This window comes from Lynx canadensis, chromosome C1 (genome assembly GCF_007474595.2).
Source record: "Lynx canadensis isolate LIC74 chromosome C1, mLynCan4.pri.v2, whole genome shotgun sequence".
Taxonomy (NCBI): Eukaryota; Metazoa; Chordata; class Mammalia; order Carnivora; family Felidae; genus Lynx; species Lynx canadensis.
The window spans coordinates 31,672,364-31,697,315 of record NC_044310.1 but is presented as its reverse complement, the minus strand read 5'-3'; the positions used below and the strand labels follow the sequence as shown (position 1 = coordinate 31,697,315).

General features: G+C 39.1%; 1 protein-coding gene across 8 annotated transcripts in view; it reads left to right on the top strand.

Moving 5' to 3' along the window:
* Positions 1 to 24,952, top strand: part of SCMH1 (Scm polycomb group protein homolog 1) — a 187,458-nt gene that overhangs the window by 23,315 nt on the left and 139,191 nt on the right. For 5 of the 8 annotated variants that reach the window (XM_030323809.1, XM_030323800.1, XM_030323799.1 and 2 more), the window contains exons 2-3: positions 10,946 to 11,031; positions 16,195 to 16,275. In XM_030323809.1, the coding sequence (XP_030179669.1) occupies positions 11,013 to 11,031; positions 16,195 to 16,275 (100 nt within the window). In that variant the 5' untranslated portion in view covers positions 10,946 to 11,012. Of the gene's footprint in view, positions 1 to 10,945; positions 11,032 to 16,192; positions 16,276 to 24,489; positions 24,620 to 24,952 lie in introns of those variants that run through there. The other 3 variants (XM_032594264.1, XM_030323805.1, XM_030323801.1) reach the window with 3 other exon arrangements.

Below are 24,952 nucleotides of genomic sequence, written 5' to 3'. Positions count from 1 at the left end.
TCTTAGGACTGCTGTAACAAAATACCACAAAAGGGTGATTTATAACAATGGAAATTTATTGTCTCACAGTCTGGAGGGTAGAACTCTAAAATCAAGGTGTCAGCTGGGCCATGCTCCCTCTGAGACTGAATACAGTCTCTTCCTAGCTTGCGGTGGCTGTCGATCCTTGACATTCCTTGACTTGCAGCTCCATCACCCCAATCTCTGCCTGTCATCATGTGGTGTTCTCCCTGCATGTGTCTGTCTCCACATGTTGTTTTCCTCTTCTTATAGGGACACCAGTCCTATTGGATGAGGGCTTACCCTGTGACCTCATTTAGCTTAACTACATCTACAATTTCCAAATATTGTCATATTCAGAGGTACCAAGAGTACATAATTTTGGTGAATCCAACCCATAACATGAACAGTGAATTTAACACATAACATTCCACCCTCTGGCCCCTCAAAGTTCATGACCTTCCATTGTGCAGGATGCATTCGCTCCATCCCAATATCAAGTTTTAACCCATTTCAGCAATAACTCTTAAGTCCAGAATCTCATATAAATACAGTCAACTCAAAGTCCCAAATCACATTTTCTAAATCAGGTACATGCGAGACCCTGGTATGGTCCATCCTGATACGAAATTCTCCATCTGTGTACCTGTGAAACATAGAAAACAAGTTACCTGCTTCCAAGATACAAGGTAGGACAACTGTAGGAAAGATACTTCCATTACAAAGGGGAGCAAATAGAGGGAATAAAAGGGTCACTGGTCTAATTCACAATCAGGGCAGATTCCATTAGATTTCGAGGCCTGACAATAATCCTCCGTGACCAGGTGCTCTGTCCTCTGGCCTAATAGGGCAGCCCCACCCTTTCACACCTCGAGGGTTCCATTGGCCCAGGCCTCTGCATCTGTGGCTTTGCCCTTGGTGTCATTCATTTTGTTCAGTCTTTGTTCCCTTCCATCCAGACTGGTATATTCTGCTGGTATAAATTCTCAAAAACCTTGTCAGGCTTTCATGCAGTTCATGAGGATTCACACCATCTGATAAGAGAGTCCAAATCTTTCCTGGATAACCATATCTCTGTTCCTAGCTATGGAATAGCTAGATGGTTGATTGTATCTATGAGTCACAGGCAAAGGATTGTCCAGCCACACCACACCCTTGGCCCTATTTCCAGAGCATGTAGTCTGGTTAGGCAGAGAATTTTCCAAATCATCAAGTGCTGGTTCCTTCTTGCTTAACAATTCATTCCTCAATTTATCTTTGCTCATATTTTACTATAAGCACCAAGGAGAAACTAGGCCACACTTCAACACTTCGCAAATTTTCTCAGCTAAATATCCAGGTTTATCACTTACAAGAGTTTACCCAATGACTAAACGCAATTCAGACAAGTTTTCTGCCACTTTGTAACAAGAATTGCTTTTCCTCCAATGTCCAATCACATGTTCATCATTTCTAGCACCTCACCAGAAGTATCTTTAATGTTCATATTTCTACTAAACATCTCCAAGGCAAACTAGGTTGTTGTTTTTTTTTTATTAAGCCTCTATCCATTACCCAATTCCAAAGCCACTTTCTCATTTCTAACTATTTGTTAGAGCAGGACCCCCCTCCTGTCAGGACCCAAATCTATTAGTTTTCTGAGGCTACCAGAAGCTGAAAGAGGCAAGGAGGTATCTTTACCTGCAGGCTTCAGAGAGAGCATTGACTCTGCCAACACCCAACACCCTGATTTCAGACATCTAGCCTCTAGAACTGTGAGAGAATAAATTTCTTTTGCTTATTACATCCAGTTGGTGTACTTTGTTATGGTAGCCCGAAGATGTCCAGTCGGGGTTCCGTGGAAAGACTAGACTCACCAGTGAAAGATGGTGTGTGTGTGGTATCTGCCCGTATCCGCGGGGTTTCTTGCTACTTCCGTTTATCTTTTCTTTTTTCAATTGTTTTTAACGTTTATTTATTTTTGAGAGAGGGAGAGAGAGACAGTGTGAGTTGGGGAGCGGCAGAGAGAGAGGGAGAGAGAGAGAGAGTCCCAAGCAGACTCTGCACCATCGGGCAGAGCCCCACACGGGGCCTGAACTCACGCACAGTTGAGATCATGACCTGAGCTGAAAGCAAGAGGCAGACGCTTAACTGACTGAGCCACCCAGGCTCTTTATCTTTTTGAAAGCATATTTATGTCTAGTTGCACTTAAAGTTTACTCTTCTATGTTAACAGCTTGTGATTTGCCTTTGTTTTATCTCAGGAGAGCAACTTGAAACCATTGGTAGGAATGCTGTGGTACCAAAAAGCCTTCAAACTTTTGGAGGGGTGGTGGCTTTAGTTTTCAGAACCTTCCTTCTGCCAGAATGCCTAATACTGGTTTTGGTTTCTTTCTCATGCACACTGCCTCCGTCAGGGTGAAGCACGAGCAACCCCAGTGGTACTTTTATTAGCCCTTAGAGAGGTAACTGACCCATAAATGATGAATTACATGAGTCCTTTACCATCACTTCTAATGGATATCTGTGTTTTTCAGTTTTGAGTTATTTTTCGAGAACACATTATTTTCTCATCCTAATGAGGACCTACACTTTTTTTGGATTCCCCTTAGTGCCAACCACAGTGTTTGTAGGTCTCTTAGAAGATACTCTGTAAATATTGTTTTGCATTGAAGAAGGCTTATCCATGGCCCTGCTAGTGAGAGACTAGCTCTAGTGATAAATAAGAGATGTTAGCTGCCAGGACTGTCATTTCAATTTGTCTTGCTTGTGTTGAGCTCATTAATAAATTGCCACAGTGATAATATGAAAGTAATGAACCTTCTGGAGGCCCAGCTGGGGCACAGAGTACTAGCAGGGACCTTCAGGGCAGTTGCCATTGTTATGCACAATTCTGTTACAGAGTTTAAGGCTTATTTTTTCCCCTTTATTTATATTTTGCAAAATCCAAATCTTGTGTTAACATTTGTGTCCTTCCTAAGTGAGTTTATTTGAATTCAGCTCAACAAACATGTATGTATCTGATGCCTGCTACTGTCAGGCACTGTATTAGACCCTAGGGATGTAAAGGTGACTAAGACATCCCTTAGGGATTCTCCATCAAATAGGCAGGAAAGGTATGTACAAATAATTGTACAAATAACTGTAATACAGCATTTAAACGCTGCAAATACGAACCAGATATAAACATAGAAGAGAAAGGAAAATGATCATCTAGGGAAAAGAGCTAAGAGGACTGAGGAAGAAGAGAGTCATTGATTGCTGAGTTAAATTTTGAAGGATGGGTTGTTAAGTTGACAAGTTGTGTGTATAATGGGAAAAGGGACTTGCAGATGAGTTGAGGGACCGCAGGTCATTTAGAATAACTTAAGGGAAGAAGGTAAAGGGAAGGAGAAGATGGTTAGATGAAGCTAGAGAAGTAGTCAGAGGCCAAATCTTAAAGAATTTAGGATTTGAAAGGCTATGTATGCAATGCCAAGGACTTTGGTACTTTTCATTCTACAGGCTACATGGCTCCATTGAAGGATTTCAAGCAGAGAAGCAACATGATGAAATTCTTATAAAAAAACTTTTTTTTTAAGGTTTATTCATTTCTCAGAGACAGACAGAGTGTGAGTGGGGGAGGGGCAGAGAGAGAGAGAGGGAGACACAGAATCTGAAACAGGCTTCTGGCTCTGAGCTGTCAGCACAGATCCTGATGTGGGGCTTGAACTCATGGACTGCGAGATCATGACCAGAGCCGAAGTCGGACGCTTAACCGACTGAGCCACCTAGGTGCCCCGATGGAATTCTTATTTTAAAGGGATTACACCAGTTGCCACGCACATGACAGAGTGGAGGTAGAGAGAGACCAGTTAGAAAGCTATTGACTGGTTTTGTGCAAGCAAGCAACAACATAGTATACTGCAAAGAGCATGACCTAGGTTGTTTCAAATCGCTGTTCAGTCACCTGCTAACTCTCTAACTCTGAAATTTCCTCATCCGTGAAGTGGGAGTAATAATAATCTCTCACTGTGTATTATGGAAAGTCATATGAAATAACACGTATACATAGAATTGCCCCAAAGAGCTGAGTATAAATGTTAGCTGTTTTATATCAACTTCTGGTTTTGTTGAGTTTTAGGTAACTTATAACCAAGTTTAGAATTTTCAAGAAGCACTTTCGTTTTGTTTCTATCTTGGTCCTAATAAAGAAATCAAGAGGTTTACAAACCTTTTTTACTTACATTAGGATCCATCTTTCAGCATTTCTCAGCACTTAAAAAATAACATAACTAAAGCTTTTTCCTTTGGACATCCTGCCAGACTCCGAGTTGGAGAATCAGGTTTAATGTCTTTTTTGAGTCATTGATGCAGTAGGAAAAGACTGGAACCCTAGTTCAAAAAAGGAGCTTTTTAGCTAAAACATAGGATCAGAGTTTACTCTGCCTCTGTTTCTTCAAGTGTTTAATAAGAATAATGTGAACAGGTGTCCTAGTCACCTTGCATATCTTTTGTGAAGATCACATTGTTTCCTTAAGTAAACATTCACTAAACTACCATTCAAAGTATTATTATAAAAAATGTAGAAATGAATCAGATATGGATCCTAATTTCAAGGGAATTACAGCATTAAAAGAACTGTAAAAGATGTACACAAATAATGTAATACAAATAAGATAGTGTGTCGGTCAGTTAGCATTGAAAGTTATAAAGAACTTTGGGGGTGCCTGGGTGGCTCATTTGATTAAGTGTTTGACTCTTGATTTTGGCTCAAGTCATGATCTCAGGGTTGTGAGATCAAGCCCCACATTGGGCTTCTCACTGGGTGTGGAGCCTGCTTAAGATTCTCTCTCTCTCCCTTTCCCTCTACCCCTTCCCTGCGCTCCTGTGCACACACTCTCTCTCTTTAAAAAAAAAAAAAAAATTATAAAGGACTTTGAAACTGGAAGTCCATTATATTTTGTATAATGTCTTGTAAAAACATTGTTTTAAAAAGTATATTTCACATGTTCTCATTATTTTTAAAGTGCTTCACTTTCTTGGATATCTGTGGAAAATAAATAATAAAGATGGATTAAGATTTTAGGTAGATTTTTTTTTTTAACCAATTGAGCCACCCAGGCGCCCCTTGGTAGATTTTTTTTTTAATGTTTACTTTTGAGAGAGAGAGAGACAGAGCGTGAGTGGGGGAGGGACAGAGAAAGAAGACACAGAATCTGAAGCAGGTTCCAGGCTCTGAGCTGTCAGCACAGAGCCCGATGTGGGGCTCGAACCCACCAACCACGAGATCATGACCTGAGCTGAATACAGACATTTGACTGACTGAGCCACCCAGGCGCCCCAAGATTTTAGGTAGATTTTTAAGTGTATATGAATATTTTGATCCCAGGCTTAATATTCACTGATATCCAAGTTGACTTTGTTAAAGTACTCTTTGAGCCTCGTGTGTGTGTGTGTGTGTGTGTGTGTGTGTACGCGTGTGTGTACGTGCGCGTGCGCACGCACGTGGTATAGTGTAGGGTATGTAATGAAGATAATGCCACATACCCCTCAGGTTTGTTGTGATGAATGGTCATTATATGTAGAAGTACTAAAAAACAATGTTCATTCTTTCTATGACACCACCTACCTTTTCACTATTGCCTCATGTTAAGCTTTGAGACAGCAGCTTCTTTGAGATATTTTCAAGTTTCTTTTTACTTACAAAAAATGTTAAGCATACAACAAAGTTGAAAAGGCTTTGTGGTAAAAACCCTTATGTCCGCCACCTAAATTTTACCATTACTTGTAAATGTGACTTTCCTATTTATCTGTCCCTCTACCCACCCAGCTATATTGAAATTTTTCAGATAATTCTTTAGGAGTTTTCTGAATCAGGTTTTTTAAAACGAATTTGGAAACCAGGAGTGCAAATACATTTCAAATATTTGTAATTAAATTACAGTTTTCTTATTTACAGTTCTTTGTACCCATGAAAATTTTTTTACTGAGTTATTCATTATTTGAATCTGTTTTTGCTCCTTCTGTTTGCACTATTTGTGCTCCTACATTATTGTTCCCAACCTTCAATCATCCCATTGCATTTTCCTGAGAATGCCTTCAGTTAGTCTTTTTTCAGTGTCACATTTAGAGTCGGCATTTATAGTCATCCTTATTGTCTCTTTCTCTTTTGAAAGTGTCTTTAAAATTAAATCAGAAACGATAGTGTACATTCTGTGCTTGTTAGCGAACACTGCAGCCAGAAGCTTTGTTTGCCCGGAGCAGGGGTGCCCGCGGCGATCCTCAGAGCCCAGGTGTGTCAGCACTTGCATCAACACCCATGTTTTGTTTCTGAGTGCCGGTTTTTCCCCAGGACAGTGGCCTACTTAGTATGCCCTGCCGGTAAATTTAGTATGCCCTCCCCGTTACCTTTGTTTGGCTACAGCGTCTCAGCGTTGATTGATTTTCTCCATTACATAGCCACGTTTACATTATATGTTACAGAAATTCTGCAACGATTCTGCAGCCCTTCCCTATTTTCCAGGGCTGTGCCAAGTGTCAGGTGGATTTCCTTAATGAGCTGTGCGGACTGTATTCAGAAAAGTCTTTGAGGAGCTAAGTTATAGTCATAATTATGTGTCTCAACCCCCTTCACCCTCTCATTACCTGTTGGTAATGATCCTGTCAGATTTGAGACTGACTTATATATACTAAAGGACCCAGCTTGTTTTGTTTCATTTTGAGAGATTGGCCTTAAACTGTTTCCCTCATAAATCACCTATAAGTTCTACTTACAAACCATCCAAATGTTTTTTTTTAATTCGGAAAGCAGTCACTGTGTTCCGGTTATGTAATTTTAAAATTTTATGTTTTTGTTTTTTCTTAATGATTAGCACTCATTCATTTCATTCAAAAATACTTAACTGAGTGCCTCCTCTATACCAGGCGCTATTCCAAGTGCTGGGATGTAGTGCTGAATGGATAACACAGATAAAGCCACAGTGGAGCAGACAAATGAATAGACAAAGAAATATTAGATGGTGCTGACTGCTGCGGAGAACTAAGAGTGGTATGATAGAGGGAGTCTGGGTGACTACTTTATTTGTTATTTTAAATGTTTATTTATTTTTGAGAGCCAGAGAGAGAGACAGAGTGTGAACAGGGAGAGGCAGAGAGAGAGGGAGAATTGAAGCAGGCTCCAAGCTTTCAACACAGACCCTGACTCAGGGCTAGAACCCATGAACAGCAAGATCCTGACCTGAGCCGAAGTTGGATGATTAACCGACTGAGCCACCCAGATGCCCGTACTATCTCTCTCTCTCTCTCTCTCTCTCTCTCTCTCTCTCTCTCTGTGTGTGTGTGTGTGTCTCTCTCTCTCTCTATCAGAGAGAGAGACAGACAGACAGACAGACAGAGAGAGAATGTGTGTGTGTACAGAGGATCTGAAGCGGGCTCCATGCTAACAGTAGAGATCCCAATGCGAGGCTTGAACTCATGAACCTCGAGATCATGGCTTGAGCCAAAGTCGGACACTTAACTGACGGAGCCACCCAGACGTCCCTGGGTGACTACTTTAGATAAAGTGGTCAGGGAAGAGATGACATTTAAGCGGAGACCTGAGTGGTAAGAAGCCAGCCATGTGAATACGGGGTAGAGCATTCCAGGTAGTGCAGAGGCCCTCAGATAGTGAGGAGTTTGGCCTGAATCTGGAGCAGAGGAGGATGGTGTGGCTGGAGCAGTGGTAAGGATGAGCGCTATAAGAGAGGAGGGCTAGAAGGGGAGGGGTCAGGTCATGTAGGATGATGATGTGGGTCAGGGTAAAGGACTTGGATTTAAGTGCTAGGAGGAGCATTTGGGAGGTTTTAAGCAGAGGCGTGACATGATCTAACCTACATTAGCAAATAACCAGGATAGGGCCATATGATGGAGAAAATCAGCCAGTGCTGAGAGCCTCTAACCCGAGACAGAAGATTGCACTTATGCCTGGGGCATACTAAATAGTCTAGTTTTCCTGGAAAACCCCGAGCCTTAGAGACAAGAAATCGGCTAAGTTACCTTGCTTTGAATCCCAGCTCCACCATTTACTAACTGTGTAATTTTGGGCAAATTGTGAGACATCTGTCTGGATTTTCTCATCAATAAAATGAAGATAATAATACCCACCTTATTGGGTTGTGAGAATTGAACAACTTATTGCAAGTAAAGTGCTTAGAACATATTAAGTACTTAATATTTAAGTTAATAATGTACGCCTTCTAAACATGGGTGGTCTAATACGATAGCCACATGGTTAGTGGGACTGAAGTACTGAATTGTAAATTTTATTTAACTTCAATTATGTGAAAATTTAAAAACTGATTCTCAATACAGTTATTGGGAAATTTTAAAGTATGTTTTGAATATCTTGGGTATGTGAATCTTCTATTTCAACTTTAAATTTTATGAAATTTAAATTCAAATCAAATAATTCTGATGAAAATTTAGCATCTGAATTGAGATAACCTATAATTGTAAATACACACTAGATTTTGAAGACTTAATAGAAGAATATAAAGCATTTTAATTGATTTTTATAATGATTACTGGCTGAAAAAAAATTATGATAATTACTGGCTGAAATGATAATATTTCAGTATACTGGGTTAAATAAAATACATTATTAAAATTATTTCCATCTCTTTTTTTTTCTGTTTTTACTTTTTAAAATGTGACTACTAGAAGCTTAAAATGACATAAATATCTTGAATTATATTTCTTTTGGGTGGCCCTGCTCAAGACCCTGGGTCAGGGGCAGGGCAGTGGAAGAAGCCCTTAGACTGAGGGAGGTGTTTTTCCCAATTACACAAATATCCTTGGAGATTCCAAACAGCTTCAGTGAAGCCTCTCTTCCCATCAAATAAGTGCTGCCTTCTACCCTCTTGCCCAAAATCAGTGCCTTTACTGAGCCTGCTGTCACTGATAACAGGGTTTTGTACTCTTCAGGTATGTCAGGGTGGGAAAAAAAAGTTACAAGTCACCGCTCTGTGTTAGAGTATTGCCCGGGTTTTACACCCATCAGTGATCTTGATGAAATAAATCTCTGGGGCTCTTTGAACTAGTACCACCATATAAGACTGTTCTCTGAAATAAAATCTGCCACTAGTCTGAACCCCAGGGACTCAAAATAAAGAAAAATTAGATTTTAATTAAGGAATGAATTGCTGGGTCAAAAGCTGAGGAAGTTGAGAAAGGTATCTTGTGTCCTAAAAGCTAAATTTCTAAGATTAAAAAAAAAAAAACAAAAACCGCTCAAAAAGCTAAGCTATCACTAACTTTTATCTCTGAAGTGAAACTGGACATGCATGTGTTTCTTCTCATGCCTCTTGGTTTCTGCTGGCTCTGTGGTTCTATGGAAAGGTTTTCTGACTTGTTAGAGTAAAGAAAGTTCCTAGTAAAAACAGAATGACTGTTAGTTAGCAAATGGCACCACTCTTCTGCCTTTGCTGTGTGGAATGTTTGTATATATATTCTTTATCATCCCCAAATGTTTTTTTAATGTTTACTTATTTATTTTGAGAGAGAGAGTGAGACAGTATGTGCACATGTGAGCACAGGCAGGGGAGGAGCAGAGAGAGGGGGAGAGAGAGAGTCCCAAGCAGGCTCCTTGCTGTCTCCTTGCTGTCAGCACAGAGCACAACACAGGGCTCCATCCCACGAACCATGAGATCTTGGCTTGAGCTGAAATCAAGAGTCTAATGCTTAACAGACTGAGCCACCCAGGTGCCCCATCCCCAAATATTTTTTTTTTTAATTTATCATACGCCTTAGCTTAATACTACATCTCAAAGATTATTGCATGCCCTTTCAGTCAAGTTTGCTTTCTCGGGGAAGAGAGCCCTTTCCTGAGATTGCTGTACTGTTTGACTCATATAAGACACATTCCATTGGAAGCCCCTTTGTAGTCTCTGGCCTTACTGATGCAGGGAAGAAAGAGGTAGTCTCAAAGATTCCCAGCCAGAAATGGGTGTTGGGACAGTTGCCTGAGGAGCTCACAGGAAGACAACTGATATCACTTGACAAATTTCCCATATTTCAGTAACATTAGGATTTTCTTTTTTTTTTCTTGTTAATAATTTTTATATTGATTACATATTTAAATATTTATATTTAGGTAAATTAGGTTAAATAAAATATATTATTAACATTAATTTCACTTGTTTCACTTTTACTTTTGTTTTTTTTTTTTTATATATATGAAATTTATTGACAAATTGGTTTCCATACAACACCCAGTGCTCATCCCAAAAGGTGCCCTCCTCAATACCCATCAACATTAGGATTTTCTATGAAGCCATAAAATCAGACGCTTGTAGAGGTGGTTGATGGGGAAACAAGCATGTAGCTTGTTTATGGTAAATATGGGACCTGCCTGGGAATGCAGTGTAGAGTTGTAACCCCCTGGTTTTCTGGTGAAGAATTTGAAGCCCAGTGGAAGTGACTCCTTGGTGACATGGAATGAACCAGGCCAAGTTTGAGTCTAAGTTGCAGCTTTCTTCTTACAGAGAAGCCATAATTGCCCCAGGCTTGTAATTCTGTAAGATTCATACAAGACCCTGGACAATGCCAGGGAGTCATAACTCATTTCTTTTAGGCTAAGAACCTGAGACTTTGGGGGTGGTTATAGAATGGTTTATAGATACCACTCTGTCAGTGAGCCGAAATTATGTGACCTAAGCAGGTGAAGATTTAATCGACTCTCAGGGCTCTATGTCTCAGGAAGGTAGTTTTCTATACAGGACTCTAAATTATTAGACTCTAATTTTATTAACTTAATTCTAAGTTGATCTTGAGATCTCTGGTACCTGGTAACAGACATTTTTCAAAGATCAGCTTGGGTCGTGTGAACAGTTAAAAAGTGGTAAATGGGTTAATAGTCTCTTACCGGTCCCCAAAGCCATACGAATCTGACCTCAGATTTTAATTTTCCCACCATGAAAAGCTTTTATTAAGTGTTTCCTGTCTGCAGATGGTGACGTGCATTCAAATCTTCACTCCAGGAAACCTTGGGGAAATAAGTCATTCTTAGAAGCTTAATGTTCTGCATAGCTACAGGTTTGTTCAATTACACATTAAATCTTTATTTTTAAAAATCATTTTAGTTGGAAATTATTCTAAAATGAATTGTACCCTTTCTTTTTAATTTAGTTTATTGAGCTGAATTTAACCTTTTCTTAATGACTCAGATCTGCGTGTGTGTGTGTGTGTGTGTGTGTGTGTGTGTGTGTGAAGAATACAGAGTTCCATGGGCTTTTTAGTATATTCATAACATTGTTTTTCCCACAAGGCCATTTTTAGTGCATAATTTTTACAAAGTGCAAGGTTTTAGGAATGCATATTGTATAAAAATGCCTAGAGTTAAGTCTGTGGATCACAATCATAAAAACTTTAAAAGTCACTGCACTTAGGTAGCTCCTTCCTTGTGCTACTCTTACACTTGTGTAGTACTTGACTGTTTGCCAAGCCTCAATACGTATATACGGCCTATGATAAGTAAACCAGGGAAGGGACTGACTTTTTGTTGGTTTTATTTATTTATTTTTTTTTTTAAATTTTTTTTTCAACGTTTATTTATTTTTGGGACAGAGAGAGACAGAGCATGAACGGGGGAGGGGCAGAGAGAGAGGGAGACACAGAATCGGAAACAGGCTCCAGGCTCTGAGCCATCAGCCCAGAGCCCGACGCGGGGCTCGAACTCGTGGACCGCGAGATTGTGACCTGGCTGAAGTCGGACGCTTAACCGACTGCGCCACCCAGGCGCCCCTTTTGTTGGTTTTAAATACAACAAGCAAGCATAATGGAACCAAAAAGAGCATGGACTTTCATATTAGACAGTCTTTAATTTTAGCCTTTCCATTTAGTAGCTGTGTGACCTTGGATGTCTTGCTTAATCTCGGTTAACTTCAGAGCCTCAGTTTTGTTTGTTTGGTTGGTTGGTTTTTGTTTTCGTGTTGTTTTTTTGTTTTGTTTTGTTTTTGAGCTAAATGGGAAATACCAGAATTGTTGGGTTATTTAAATCAAGTAATGAAGGTAAAAGTGCCTGCTTGGGGCAGCATGGATGAACTTCTCAAAACAAAGTGTTGAGTGGAAGGAAGCGGACATGAAAGGGGGCATGGGATATAGTAGTATTCGTATGAAGTTCAAAGCAGGCCAAACTAATCTACAATGACAGAAGTCAAGACAGTTTCCTCTTGGGTGGAGTGGTGACTTGGGAGAGGACACGAAGGACTGCCTCTTTGGGTGCCAGTAACAAGGTCTTTCTTGATTGGGAGACACACTGTAGAAGCTCACTGAGCTTCATACTTAGGATTTATGTACTTTTCAGTATCCATATTATACTTCAATAAAAAGTCATTTTTGAAGTGCTTAGCACAGAGCCCAGCACATAGTTGATTCCCTTCTCCTATTATAGTTCCCTAAGTTAACAATGTGAATGTCTATTTAACAAAATGATCCTAGCCTCTTTTCCTTGTAACCTTTCAGTTTCTTTGTTCTGCCTTGGTTCTCTGTCTCCTGATTCCAGTCTTATCCCTAGACGTGATTAATAAATAAATACGATGGTAATCCCAATGGGTGCAGCTGAAGGAGTTTAGGTCAGTCAGATAAGACGAAATTGAACATCTGACTGTGGTGATTTAGGAGGAAATCAGGAATATGAATTTTTTTTTAATGTTTATTTATTTGAGGGAAAGAGAGACAGACCAAGCAGGGGAGCGACAGAGAGAAAGGAAGAGAGAGAATCCCAAGCAGGCTCCCCCAAAGCGGGGCTCGATCTCATGAACTGTGAGATCATGACCTGAGTGGTAATTAAGAGTTGGATGCTTAACTGACTGAGCCACCCAGGCACCTCAGGAATATGAATTTTGATATGTTATTCTCTGATCATTACTTGATGTTTTGCTTTTTAAGTGGAGATTAAACAGGCTTTTTTTCTGATTTATATAATATAATTTTGCCTGACATCAGATCAACTTCATTATTGGGTTTTTTTCATAGCGGAACATTGTACAATTATTCTTTTACTTCTGGCACTTTTAATACAAGCCAATTATAGTATAGCAGGCTTTGAAATAGTCATTATCACACCCTGTACACCTTGCATATTTTGCTTGGGTACTTATCACTGAAAGAGAACCATACTTACTGTTTTTACCTTACTGTTTTGTACTACAAGTGTAGAAATAGGACTTATATATTTGGAAATTTATGCAAGATCCTGTTAAAGAAAACTTAGAATTGTTGAAAATTCAATTTAAAAAACGCCAAGTTATTTTTTCTAATATAGGCAATGTGTGGGATATAAAATATCTCTGCCCTTAGGGAGGGTAGTAGATTCCTGTAGGAGAGTTTTGTGAGATGGACAGAAAATGAATTTGTCTACATTTGCTTTTGGTCTTTTGGATGTCATTGGTTTTGGAGAAAAGGCTTCTGACAGAGATACTAGCAAGACCCTCTAATCCAGAGAGCTGTGGCGATGTTTGTATGGATGCCGATGGAGCTAGAGGCAGGAACCTGATGGACAAAAAGTGAGGGAGGTGGAGAAGGATCCCCTAGTTATCAGATACTTACTTATATCCATTCATTAAAATAGATAATGCCATTCAACCCTCAGAAACCCCTTGGCATAGACACTATAATTTCCACATTAGAGGTGCAGAAATTGTGGCTCAGAGACATGTAGCAACTTGTCCCAAGTTTGCGAAGCTGGTGACAAAGTTGTTATTCAAACCCAAAGCTCATCTGTACCACATGCTGTATATAGATAGTAAGGTTATCCAAAGAGAGGATGTGTTTATCAGAAGATAGCTTGGAAACCTGCAAAATGGGAGGTCATAAAGAAAGTTGATGGCTGGTTGCATCTAAGATTACCCAGGAAAAGGAATGCTATGACTTAATTTCTTAATTTCTTTTAAGTCTCTGTGAAGCTTTTTGTGTTCCTCTTGTGAGATGGTTGAATGGGACTGTCAAACCTTGATGCAGATCCACCTGTTACCTGTTTCTTTTTTCTTCTTTCTTCCCCCCCCCCCCCCCCCCCCCGTCTTTGTGGTAAAATATATGTAACGTAAAATTTACCGTTGTAACCATTTTAAGGCATTAAGTATATTTACAATGTTGTGTAGCCTTCACTACTATCTGTCTCCAGAACTTCTTGATCATCCCAGGCAGAAACTCTGTACCCATTAAATTGTAACTATCCATTCCCTCCTCTGCCCTGCCCCTCGTTCTTCTGTTCTATGTTGCATCTCTGTGAATTTGCCTAGTTAACAAGTATAAGTGGAATCATACAATATTTGTGCTTTTGCAGTTTGGCTTATTTCACTTAGAATAATGTTTTCAGGATGTGTCTTTGTTGTAGCAAGTGTCAGACTTTATTCCTTTTTATGGCTGAGTAATACTCCATTGTGTATTTATTTGTATATTGTGTATTTAAATGTATACATTTATTTATCCATTTATTTACTGATGGATACTTGGATTGTTCCTATCCTTTGGCTATCGTGAATGATATTTCTCTGAACATTAGTGTGCAAGTATTTGTTTTAGTCCCTGCTTTTGGTTCTTTTGGACAATACCCAGGAGTGGGGTTGCTGGATCATATGGTAATTTTATGTTTATCCTTTTTAGATTTTTCACAGCATCTACATCACTTTTCATTCCTAGGAGCAGTTCACAAGGGTTCTAATTTCTCCATATCTTGGCAACACTTGTTATTTTTCTTTTCTTTTTTTCCTTTATGATAACCACCTGAATGGGTGTGAAGTGGTATCATTGTGTTGTTGATTCGCATTATTATTGATTAATGATGCCGAGTATCTTTTCAAGTGCTTATTGGCGGTCTGTAGAGCTAAATGGAGAAATGTCTATCAAGTCCCTTGCCTGTTTTTTTTTTTTTAATTTTTTTTCTTCTTTTCAACGTTTTTATTTATTTTTGGGACAGAGAGAGACAGAGCATGAACGGGGGAGGGGCAGAGAGAGAGGGAGACACAGAATCGGAAACAGGCTCCAGGCTCCAAGCCATCAGCCCAGAGCCTGACGCGGGGCTCGAACTCACGGACCGCGAGATCGTGACCTGGCTGAAGTCGGACGCTTAACCGACTGCACCACCCAGGCGCCCCTCTTGCCTGTTTTTTAATTGGGTTGTTTGAGGGCTTTTTGTTGTGGAATTATAGGAGTTCTTTATATACTCTAGATGTTAATCCCTTATTGGATATATAATTTGCCAGTATTTTCTCCCATTCTGTAGGTTGTCTCTCACTCTCACGACAGTATCTTCTGATGCGCAAATGTTTTTCATTTTGATGAAATCTAATTTGTCTGTTTTTCTTTCATTGCCTGTGGTTTATGTATTATATCCAAGAATCATTGTCAAACCCAGTGTCATGATGATTTTCCCTTCTGTTCTAAGAGTTTTTTAATCTTAGCTCTTGTGTTTAGGTCTTTGATGCATTTTGAGTTTATTTTTTTTTATACACTATAAGGTATCCAGTTTTCCCAGCATCATTTGTTGAAAAGAATATCCTTTCCCCATTAAATGGTTTTGGCAGTTTTCTCAAAAAATCATTTGACCATATATATCAGAGTTTGTTTCTTGGCCCTTTATTCTATTCCATTGATCTGTATGTCTGTCCTTACGCCAATACCACACTGATTACTCTAGCTTTGTAGTAAGTTTTGAAATAAAGAAATGTGAATCTTCCAACTTTATTCTTCATTTTCAAAACCGTTTCAGCTATTTGGGGTCCTTTGAAATTCCATGTGATTTTGAGAGGGATTGCATTTAGTCTGTAAATCACTTTCGGTAGTATTGTCATCTTAACAATGTTAGTCTTTCAATTCATGAAAGAATTCCATTTATTTATTTATTTTTTAATTTCTGTCAGCAGTGTTTTATAGTTTCCAGCCTACAATATTTTACTCCTCGTGACCGTTATATTTCTCACAGTAAATTAATAAGTTAGCATTCTAATTTACCTACTCATCGTTTAATGACCTATAGAACTGCCCTCAAGAATCTATTCTGTTTTTAACAGAATCTGTGTTCTGAACCCACAAAACTTAGGGAAGGGTCTTGATAACTGAAAACCTATCCAAATTGCTGTCCTTGGGAAGCCCTGTCTGGTTGTCCAGCCTGTTGGTTTCCTCTGATAAAAATCTAATTTCACTGCATGTCTTCTACAGTAGTTTACATTTCTAATTTTTTCTATCTTTTGCTTCTAGATTTCTCCATCTCACTAAGGAGGAACGGTTTCCTATTTGATATAGCTGATGGTACCATGCAAAAATCAGATCTTCGGAAAGGTCAGAACCTGTATTTATACATAACGGAAATAGTGTCACTCTGTTAGGCTGTATATGAATGTATGTGTCACAAAAAGCAATTAGAGGGAATAAAAGAATCCCACCGTTTCTTGCCAACTTATCCTACGATTTTAATAAGCCTTGTGTGTCATTTATACAACTCTTTATAGTTTGCAACGTACTCTTCACAGAATTGTCTTAACACAGTCTTTACAGTAATCTTGTGAAGTAGGTACTGTCGCTATTCCTGTTTTATGGAAACAGTGAGGGATTTGAACAAAGGGACCTATTCAAAATCTTGTTACTATGTGCTGGAAGAGTCAGTCCTAGATCTTTTGCCTTTAAATCTCATTCTTCTCACTACATTACAAGTTCATGATCAGTGTCAGAATTTAGAAGGCATGTAAGTGTGGAAAGTGTATGAACATTGGAAATAATGTATGTAAAAGTCTGTGAAAAAAGTTAGAACCCTTTTATGGATGTAAAATACCATTAATAAGTCAGATCTTGATATTGAATGTCTAACATAATCTTTGAGATGATACCATTGCCTTAGAATGGCAGATGAGGCTCTTTGTTTGCTGTTTGCCTGCTTTTCTGTTCTTATCCCACTTCATCCCTGTAGCCTACCCTACCCTTTTCCGTCTGTAACAAGCTGCTGGCTCTTGTCCAAACACACTGTCCATTTCCATGCCTTAGTACCTTTGTACTATATTCCCTTTGCCTAAAATGCCTATTCATCTTCCTTCTGCCAATCCTAGCTCAACTTCATCTCTGTGAAGCTTTCCTCAATTCCCCAAGCAAAGTTAATCATTCCTTTCTGTTTTCCCAGAGCATTTTGTATATCAAATCTCTATTAGAGCGAAAGTCATGTTGTGTTATGATTATGTAATTGAATCGCTATCTATCCTACTAATCTGTGAGTTCTTTGTGAGCATAGGCTAGGACTTCTTTGTCTTTGTGTCCTTAACACCCCACATCACTCTTAGGCTTAGATACATTTTCTTTAAAGAATAGCTCTTCTTAAAGGATCTGTGCATTAATCTAAGTGGGAGAGTGACCACATACAAATACTTACAAGCTTATAAATAAGTATAGTACATGCTTGAAGTAGAACAGAGAGATGATCACAGGCAGAATTATTTAGGGAAGGATTCCTCTATATCAGAGATTGACAAACTGTGGCTCATAGGTCCAATCCTGTCTGCTGCCTATTTTTGTAAATAAAGGTTTTTTGGAACATAGCCTTTCCATTGTTCATTGTTAATGTGTTATCTATGGCTGCTTTCATGCTACAGTGGCAGAGTTGAGAAGCTGCAACAGAAACTATATGTCCCATAAAACTGAAATTATTTACTCTCTGGCCCTTTACAGAAGAAATTTTCCAAACCCTGCTCTTAGAGATGGGTTTTGAATAGAGGTTTGAAAAGAAAAGGAACATAAATTGGTGAAGCATGAGTGTGTATCATAATTTAATGAAAACAGGCTGTAGTTGGGGCACCTGGGTGGCTCAGTCATTTAAGCAACTGACTCTTGATTTCAGCTCAGGGCATGATCTCACAGTTTCTGAGGTTGAGCCCCACCCCACCACATCAGGGCTGTGTGCTGAGAGCATGGAGCCTGCTTGGAATTCTTTCTCTCCCTCTCTTTTTGCTTCTCCCCTGCTCGTGCATGCATGCGTGTATGCATGCTCTCTCCTAATCTCTCTCAAAATAAAGAAATAAACATTTAAAAAAAAAAAAACCAACAGGCTATAGTAGTAGGTATGCTAAGTGAGAAATTCCTCTTTAATCCAGTTCATCAGGGAGAGCTATGTTGAAGAGATGAAATGTCAAGAATGCTTTGGATTGATTAAGAGGGAACCTAGAAAACCAGTAGAAAGAAATTGCCAAGTAAATGTTCTGTGTCTGTAGTAAGAGGGTTTCATAATTAGTGGCAGGGCAGGAGTTTGCTGATGACACAGAAGAAGGAGGCAACAATGCAAATTAACATTGATGAGTGTCTTCGATGACCAAGTACTGGTCTAAATGCCTTTATGTGTGTCCTGTTTAATTCTTCCAGCACCTATATCAGCTTATTGCTGTAATTGTCTTTATTTTGCAGATGAGGAAACAAAAGTACAGGGGGTTAAGTTACTTGGCCAATGTTATACAGCTAGTAAGTGATAGAACCGAATCTGAATCCAGGCAAGATTGCTGCAGAATCTTCAAAACAGAAGAGAGACATCTAGGGATATTTGGTAAAAAATACCCTTGAGCTTGCAATAAGGTAATTAATCTGAATAATTAGGAGGTATGCTAACCCTTCATGGTAAAGAGAAAATAAACAAACCATAGAGGAGTGATGTCAGAAGGCAGAGTGTCCAATCAGAACAATATACTGTGGATTAGGTCGAATGGGAGAGAACAGGAGCAGATAGATACATTATACAGTGAGACATGTCATATAGCTAGTCATTGAATTTCATCTTGATGAGACCATAAAGCAGTTAACTTTCCCTGCATGCTTGAAAGCTGCCCCCAAGTGCCTAAAGGGCAGGCATACTCAATTGAAGTAGAGATTAGCAGTGATTTTCAAGGAGGTAGGTGACATTTCAACAATTACCCCCCCCCCACACACACACACACCCAGTACATTTTTAGAGTCCATGGAGGTGTCACATCAAACACATGTCATTCTCTCTCTTTCTGTCTTGTTCCCCTAAGGGATTTGTTCCTGTCTAACTCCCTACCACTGCTGTGATAAACATTTACCCCCCATGGACCACTTCTTTTTATTGTATGTATGTATTAAAGTTATATATATACACTGTGAAAAATTTGGCAACAGAAGTATACCGAATGAAAAGGGAAAGTTTTCCTCCCATTACTCTCTTGCTCTCTTGAGAGACCTCTTTTAAAAGTTCAACTGTAGATAAAACTCCCATTACTAATGAAAGTATGCTGGGATTCCCTCATGGTTATTGAGATAGAAAAAATACCGAGAATCACTTTCCTAAGGCCAAGATCCACAGCCAAGAATGGAAGGAACTTCCTGGGAAGATATGGCATCTTCATCAATGGAGGCATAAGCAGAGTTTTGGTAGGGATGTTAAGAAGAAGATTCAGGCACTGGATAGGGTTGGTGGAATTGGAGGCAGGACAGGAGGAGGCATTGAACTAAATGGGTTTTACTATTCCTTCCAAACCTGTAATTCTATAGTATACCATCTGACTGATTACCAAGCCCAAAGGAAAAGACTCCAATGTGACTGGCCTGGATGACGTGGATGGAATACAAAGTAATATACGAGAAAATCCAATGTATAAAGTCCCGAATTTATAGAACAAGTTACTTTGCAGTAAAACACTGAGCTTATTTTAATAAAGATTTCTTTTAACTAGCCATCTTGGTGTGCTTAAAGTAGACTTCGTTTTTTACAGAAAATTCCATTTACACTAAATTTTCAAGACTGTATTTACTATGTAAAGGAAAAGCGGCACACGGTGTTCATTATTTCAAAGAAAAGAGATATTTCAGGTTATCTGCCTGGGTTTAAGTTGTGGTGGATGTGGAGGAACTAATTGGGCTGTTACCTTGCTGCTGTTACTGCCCGTAGACTTACAATGGCATAAAACTTAAAAGCGACCTTACAGATCATGAGTCAAGTTCAGCCTCTTTATTTGTCAATTGAGGAAAGTAAAAACCAGAGATGATGTGTTACTGACTCAGTCTCATGATAGCCTAGCTGAACTTGACTCTCAAAGATTAGAGATAAGTTATGTAAACTGCCTGCCATGGTGCCAGTATGTGGTAGATGAAGAAGCAGAAAGGAAGGAAGATGATGGTGATATTTCTTGGGCCCCCATACCACACTTCTGTAAGGCTTCAGAGAGAAAGTTGGTATTGTGGAGATACAGCCATAGCTATAGATACAGATACAGATATACAGACACATATACCATCTATGCTACGAACTTAAAGTTGTACAGTGTTGAGATGATGAAATCAGGAGGTCCATAACCCCTTAAATTGTAGGACCTTAGATTTGGAAAGGCCTTTTAAGGTTACCTAGTCTAATCTCCTTTCTTTTCATGATGTAATATCTCCACTAAGAGGTTATCTTACCTTTGCTTCCATTCCCTCAATGATGGCAGATTCATACCTTACCTTCCCCAGAATTCACCCGATGGTTGGATACCTCTGACTGCCAGAAAGTTCTTTCTGGTAATGAGCTGAAGCCTGTCTCCCTGTAGCTTCCACCCACCAGTCCTAGTTCTGTCCCTTGGGGTAATGTTGAACAGGTAGAGCAAATTTCATCTCTCCTCTACATGAGGACATGGCAGGTATTTGCAAACAGCTCTCCTGTTTCCTTTGAGTCTTCTCTTCTGGTTAAACCTCGACAGTTTCTTAAACTTTTAGTATCCTTGTTGCTTTCCTTTGAATAAAGTTGTGTGCCTGTGTCGCATTCAGAGTATAGGATCTAGATGTGAACATAAAACTCTACCTCCAAAGTGTTCTGACTGGCAGAGTAGATCATCCAGGATTGTTACCACCTTCTTTCCGGATATGATGGGAATGACCATGGTGGTGGTGGTGCGTTACTTATTTCATGACCTCAGATCCATTTCTGTCTGCCAGGAAGTATGATGTAGCACCACTGGTACCACTAAACTTCTTCCCTGATCGAGAAACATGAGCCAGAAGCTTTGTAGAAAGAATTAACCTCTCTTATGCTCTGGATCACACCTCTGGAAAGGGTACACATTGTACACAGTTGTAGTCTACTGGGAGTGCCTGCAAGACAGAGGGAGTTACGGCTTCTCTGCATTTTCATTAGCCATTCATTGCCAACTGCTTTGCTTGTTAAAGGAAATACTGATGTTCTCTGGGGTTCGTCTCTCTGTGTGCACGTGCAGAAACATATAATTGCTACAGAGGGAGTGGGGGCAGGGATGATTGCCAAGGAGAGATCTGTTACATCTTCTTTGTTCACATCTGCTGCATGCACAAGACAGGATTTATTGCTGTCTTTGAAAAAGGGATTGCCTAGTTTGCTTCCCCTTCCCCCTCCTCTGGCAGATCATCCCAGAGGGATATTACCATCTCTTCACACTTATCTCGGAACAGAGTAAAAGTAAATGAAGGAGAGCTGGAGGCAGAGAATCAGCTAAAAGGCCCTAGGAATAGTTGCTAATAAGAGAGAGTGGCTAATCAATGGTACCTCCCAGCCTAGTCCCTTGTCTGTCTCCTGCCTCCTGTGGGTTGTCCTCCATGACCACAGTGGGGCAGGTGTTCCGCTCCCAGCTTTTCCTTTTTGATCTCTATGCATATCAGCATAGGATTGCAGTTTATTAAAATCACAACTGCCATCTAACATTGAAAGAGTTCTGTCTTGTCTTAATGGGTTTTCAGAAGTACATCTGATGCTTCTTTTTTCTATTTTCCAGTTTCTATTTCTGAGAGAAGCATCCCTCCTTTCCTGCTCTCCTCTTCCCTTCCTCCCCACTCTCTCTGTCTCTCTCTCTCTCTCTCTCTCATTGATATGTACATGTACTTGCATTACTTCTTTTGTGTTTTCCAAGCTCTATGAATATTTAAAACATGGTACCTATGGACGTCCTCCATTTAATCTAGTTTTGCCTCATTGAATCCCAGACTATGTTTAATATTAATTCAGTGTTCAGATCAAGCTAATAAGCATCAGTGCTTCAATTTTTACTGTAGTAAAGTGGGTAGAATATCTAAGTTGGGTTATTTTATGTTAGAAGCATTGTAAGGTTTCTTTCTTATGAATATTTTTGTCTTTTTTTTTTTTTTTGCAGAGGGTCAGTGTAGTTAAGAGCATAGTTTGAGTTCAGATCCTGGCTTTTCTACTGATTATAACCTTTTAGAAAGTTATTCAACATCTCTGGGTATTATTTCCTCATTAGTGAAAAAGGGGTGCCATACTGGGGAGGAGGAGGATTTAAGAAGATGGTTTTATTGAAATGATTAGCACAACATCTGGAATATAGTAAACACTTAAAAATAGCTATATAATGTTAATAATTATTATTGCTATTGTAAGTATATAAGTGATAATTTACAACTAAATTTTTTTTCTTAATATAACATATGAAGAATTTCTTCTGCTTTTCCTTGCTTCAGGGGATGGCCTATTATGATTACTTTGTGAAAGGAAGTTTCCACAGCCTTGTAGATTTTTCTACCACATACTATTTTTCTCTCAAGAATTTCTAGAAATACCAGAATCTTTACAGCCTCTGGATATTGCATTATCCAGTATAGTCACTGCTGGCCACATGTGTCTATTTAAATTTAATAAAAACTACAAACAAAAATGCAACTCTTCAGTCATGCTGGCCACATTTCAAGTGCTGAAGAGACACATGTGGCTAACGGCTACCCGTTAGATGGCACAGAACATACCTGGCATCACAGAAAGTCCTATAGGACAGCACCGCTTCATGTCACTGGTCGATGCTCTTGTGCTCTTTCTCGGAAATCAAAGAGGATATGTTTTCTAGGATATTGTACAAACTACTCTCTTAATGTTTCAGGACTCCAGACATGCATTTCTGAGGATTCAGTTTATTCTTCTTATCCCAGCCTCTTAGTGTCATTAGTCTTTTGGAATAAATATAAGCACTTTCACTTCCCCCAAGAAGATTGCATTACAATAACGTTTAAAGGTTGCATTCGATAGTAAGAGGAGCCAAAGGGAGAAGAGGCAAAGTAGAAGCGATTCTAGAGAATATTCACTAGAGTCGTTACTCAAAAATGGAGTATTCGAATCCTTAGGGGGCTAACTAGTAATGGGAGGCTCTGATGTCCTGTGTCCTTTGTAATAAGCACATTGTATTAATCAGGATCTCAGTTTTCCCTCTGAGAAAGGTAGCAAACAGCACATTTTTCCTTAATAATCCTTGTTGTCTGTATTATGTGCTTTTGAAACCATTTTTTCATTAGTTCTTCACAACAACCTTGTAAAGCAAGTAGCATTGGGATTGTCATCCCTATTTTACTGATAAGAAAACTGAGGCTCAGTACAGTTAAGTTATTGCCTAAAGTCTTTAAGGGAAAATAGTCTCTAAGGGAAAATAGAGTTGACATTCAAAATAGGATAGGGACCCATTCAAAATAGGATAGGGTGGCTCAGTCAGTTGAGCATCTGACTCTTGATGTTGGCTCAGGTCTTGATCTCGGGGTTGTGAGTTCAGGACCTGCATTGGGCTCCATGCTGAGCATGGAGCCTACTTTAAAACAACAACAACAACAACAACAACAAGACAAACAAACAAACCAGGATAAAATTTTGACTTCCAATTTGATATTTTCGGTTTCATTTTGTTTTGCTTTGTTTTACTACCAATCAGACTGTAGTAAAAGAGAGAGTGAAGATTCTTTAGAGCAACTTGGAAACTGAGTAGGGTTGCATGAGGTAGGTACCCTTAAAGAATCATTACAGCTTCATTTGTCCTATGACCATGTATATTAGTCTGCTCAGATTTTATAACAAAATACCCCTGGCTGGGTGAGTTAAACAGTAGAAATTTATTTTCTCACAGTCTGAGTCTGGGAGTCCAAGATCAAGATGCTAGCAGGGTTTGTTTCTGGTCAGGCCTCTCCTCAGCTTACAGACAGGCACTTTTTTGGCCATGTCCTCACCTAGACTTTTTCTGTGTATGTGTTTGTGGAGACAGAGAGGGTGAGGTTGAGGGAGAGGGAGAGAGATATATCTGGTGTCTTGTCCTTGTCTTATAAGGACACCAATCCTTTCAAATTAGGGCCCTACCCTTATGATCTCATTTAACCTTAGTTACCTCCTTGAGAGTCCTGTCTCCAAATACAGCCACACTGGGGATTAGGACTTTAACATATGAATTTGGAGGGAGCACATTCAGTCCATAGTACCATGTTAATGGAGTTTTAGTATCTTTTAGTTTTTGGCTTAACCTGGTTAGTTGGAAATTACATTTATATGCAGTATTTGCTTGGGACCAAATATAGCAAATATCTGTATTCTTTATTTCTGTGAATATTGAGGCTTAGTTAAATTAAACCTGTGGTACTTGCTATAAGATACTATCCAATGCTGAGTTATTTTAATAAGCAAAAAAAGGTATATCTAAATGTCCTACTTTTTAAGTAATGTAGTCAATTTGGTAATACTTAAGTCTCATGGTTTAAGGGGTAATAAGTGTCCTCCTTCCTCCCACCCCCATTCTACAGATGGAGAAATTAACATACAGAGAAACTGACTTGTCAGAGGTCAGAGTAAGGTATTGGTGGATCCAGGGATAAATCCCAAACTTCTTAACTCCTTGACCAGTTTTAAGTCCATTGACTATGCAGCCTAGTGGTAAGTATCTTTTTACCCTATTCTGGAGGCATGAGGGATTAAGATCTTTAGCAAAGGCTGACTTTAAGGAACTCCTCATTACTAACTGTGTCATTCATTATCCATTTCTTTTAGCCATAATGTCTTTTTTGCCATTTTGTCATCAATTTTTTAGGTTGTGGAAGGAATTGGAAGTTTTGCTTTTTAAATACTTGAAGATATTTCTGTAACAGTTCAGCCACACTATAGATTATTATTAAGAAAAGAAAGAAAAACTTATTATTTAATGAATTTTTTCTCTATGTTAGGCACCATGCTAGACACTTTGTTTAGCATTTAAATATTATTTAAATG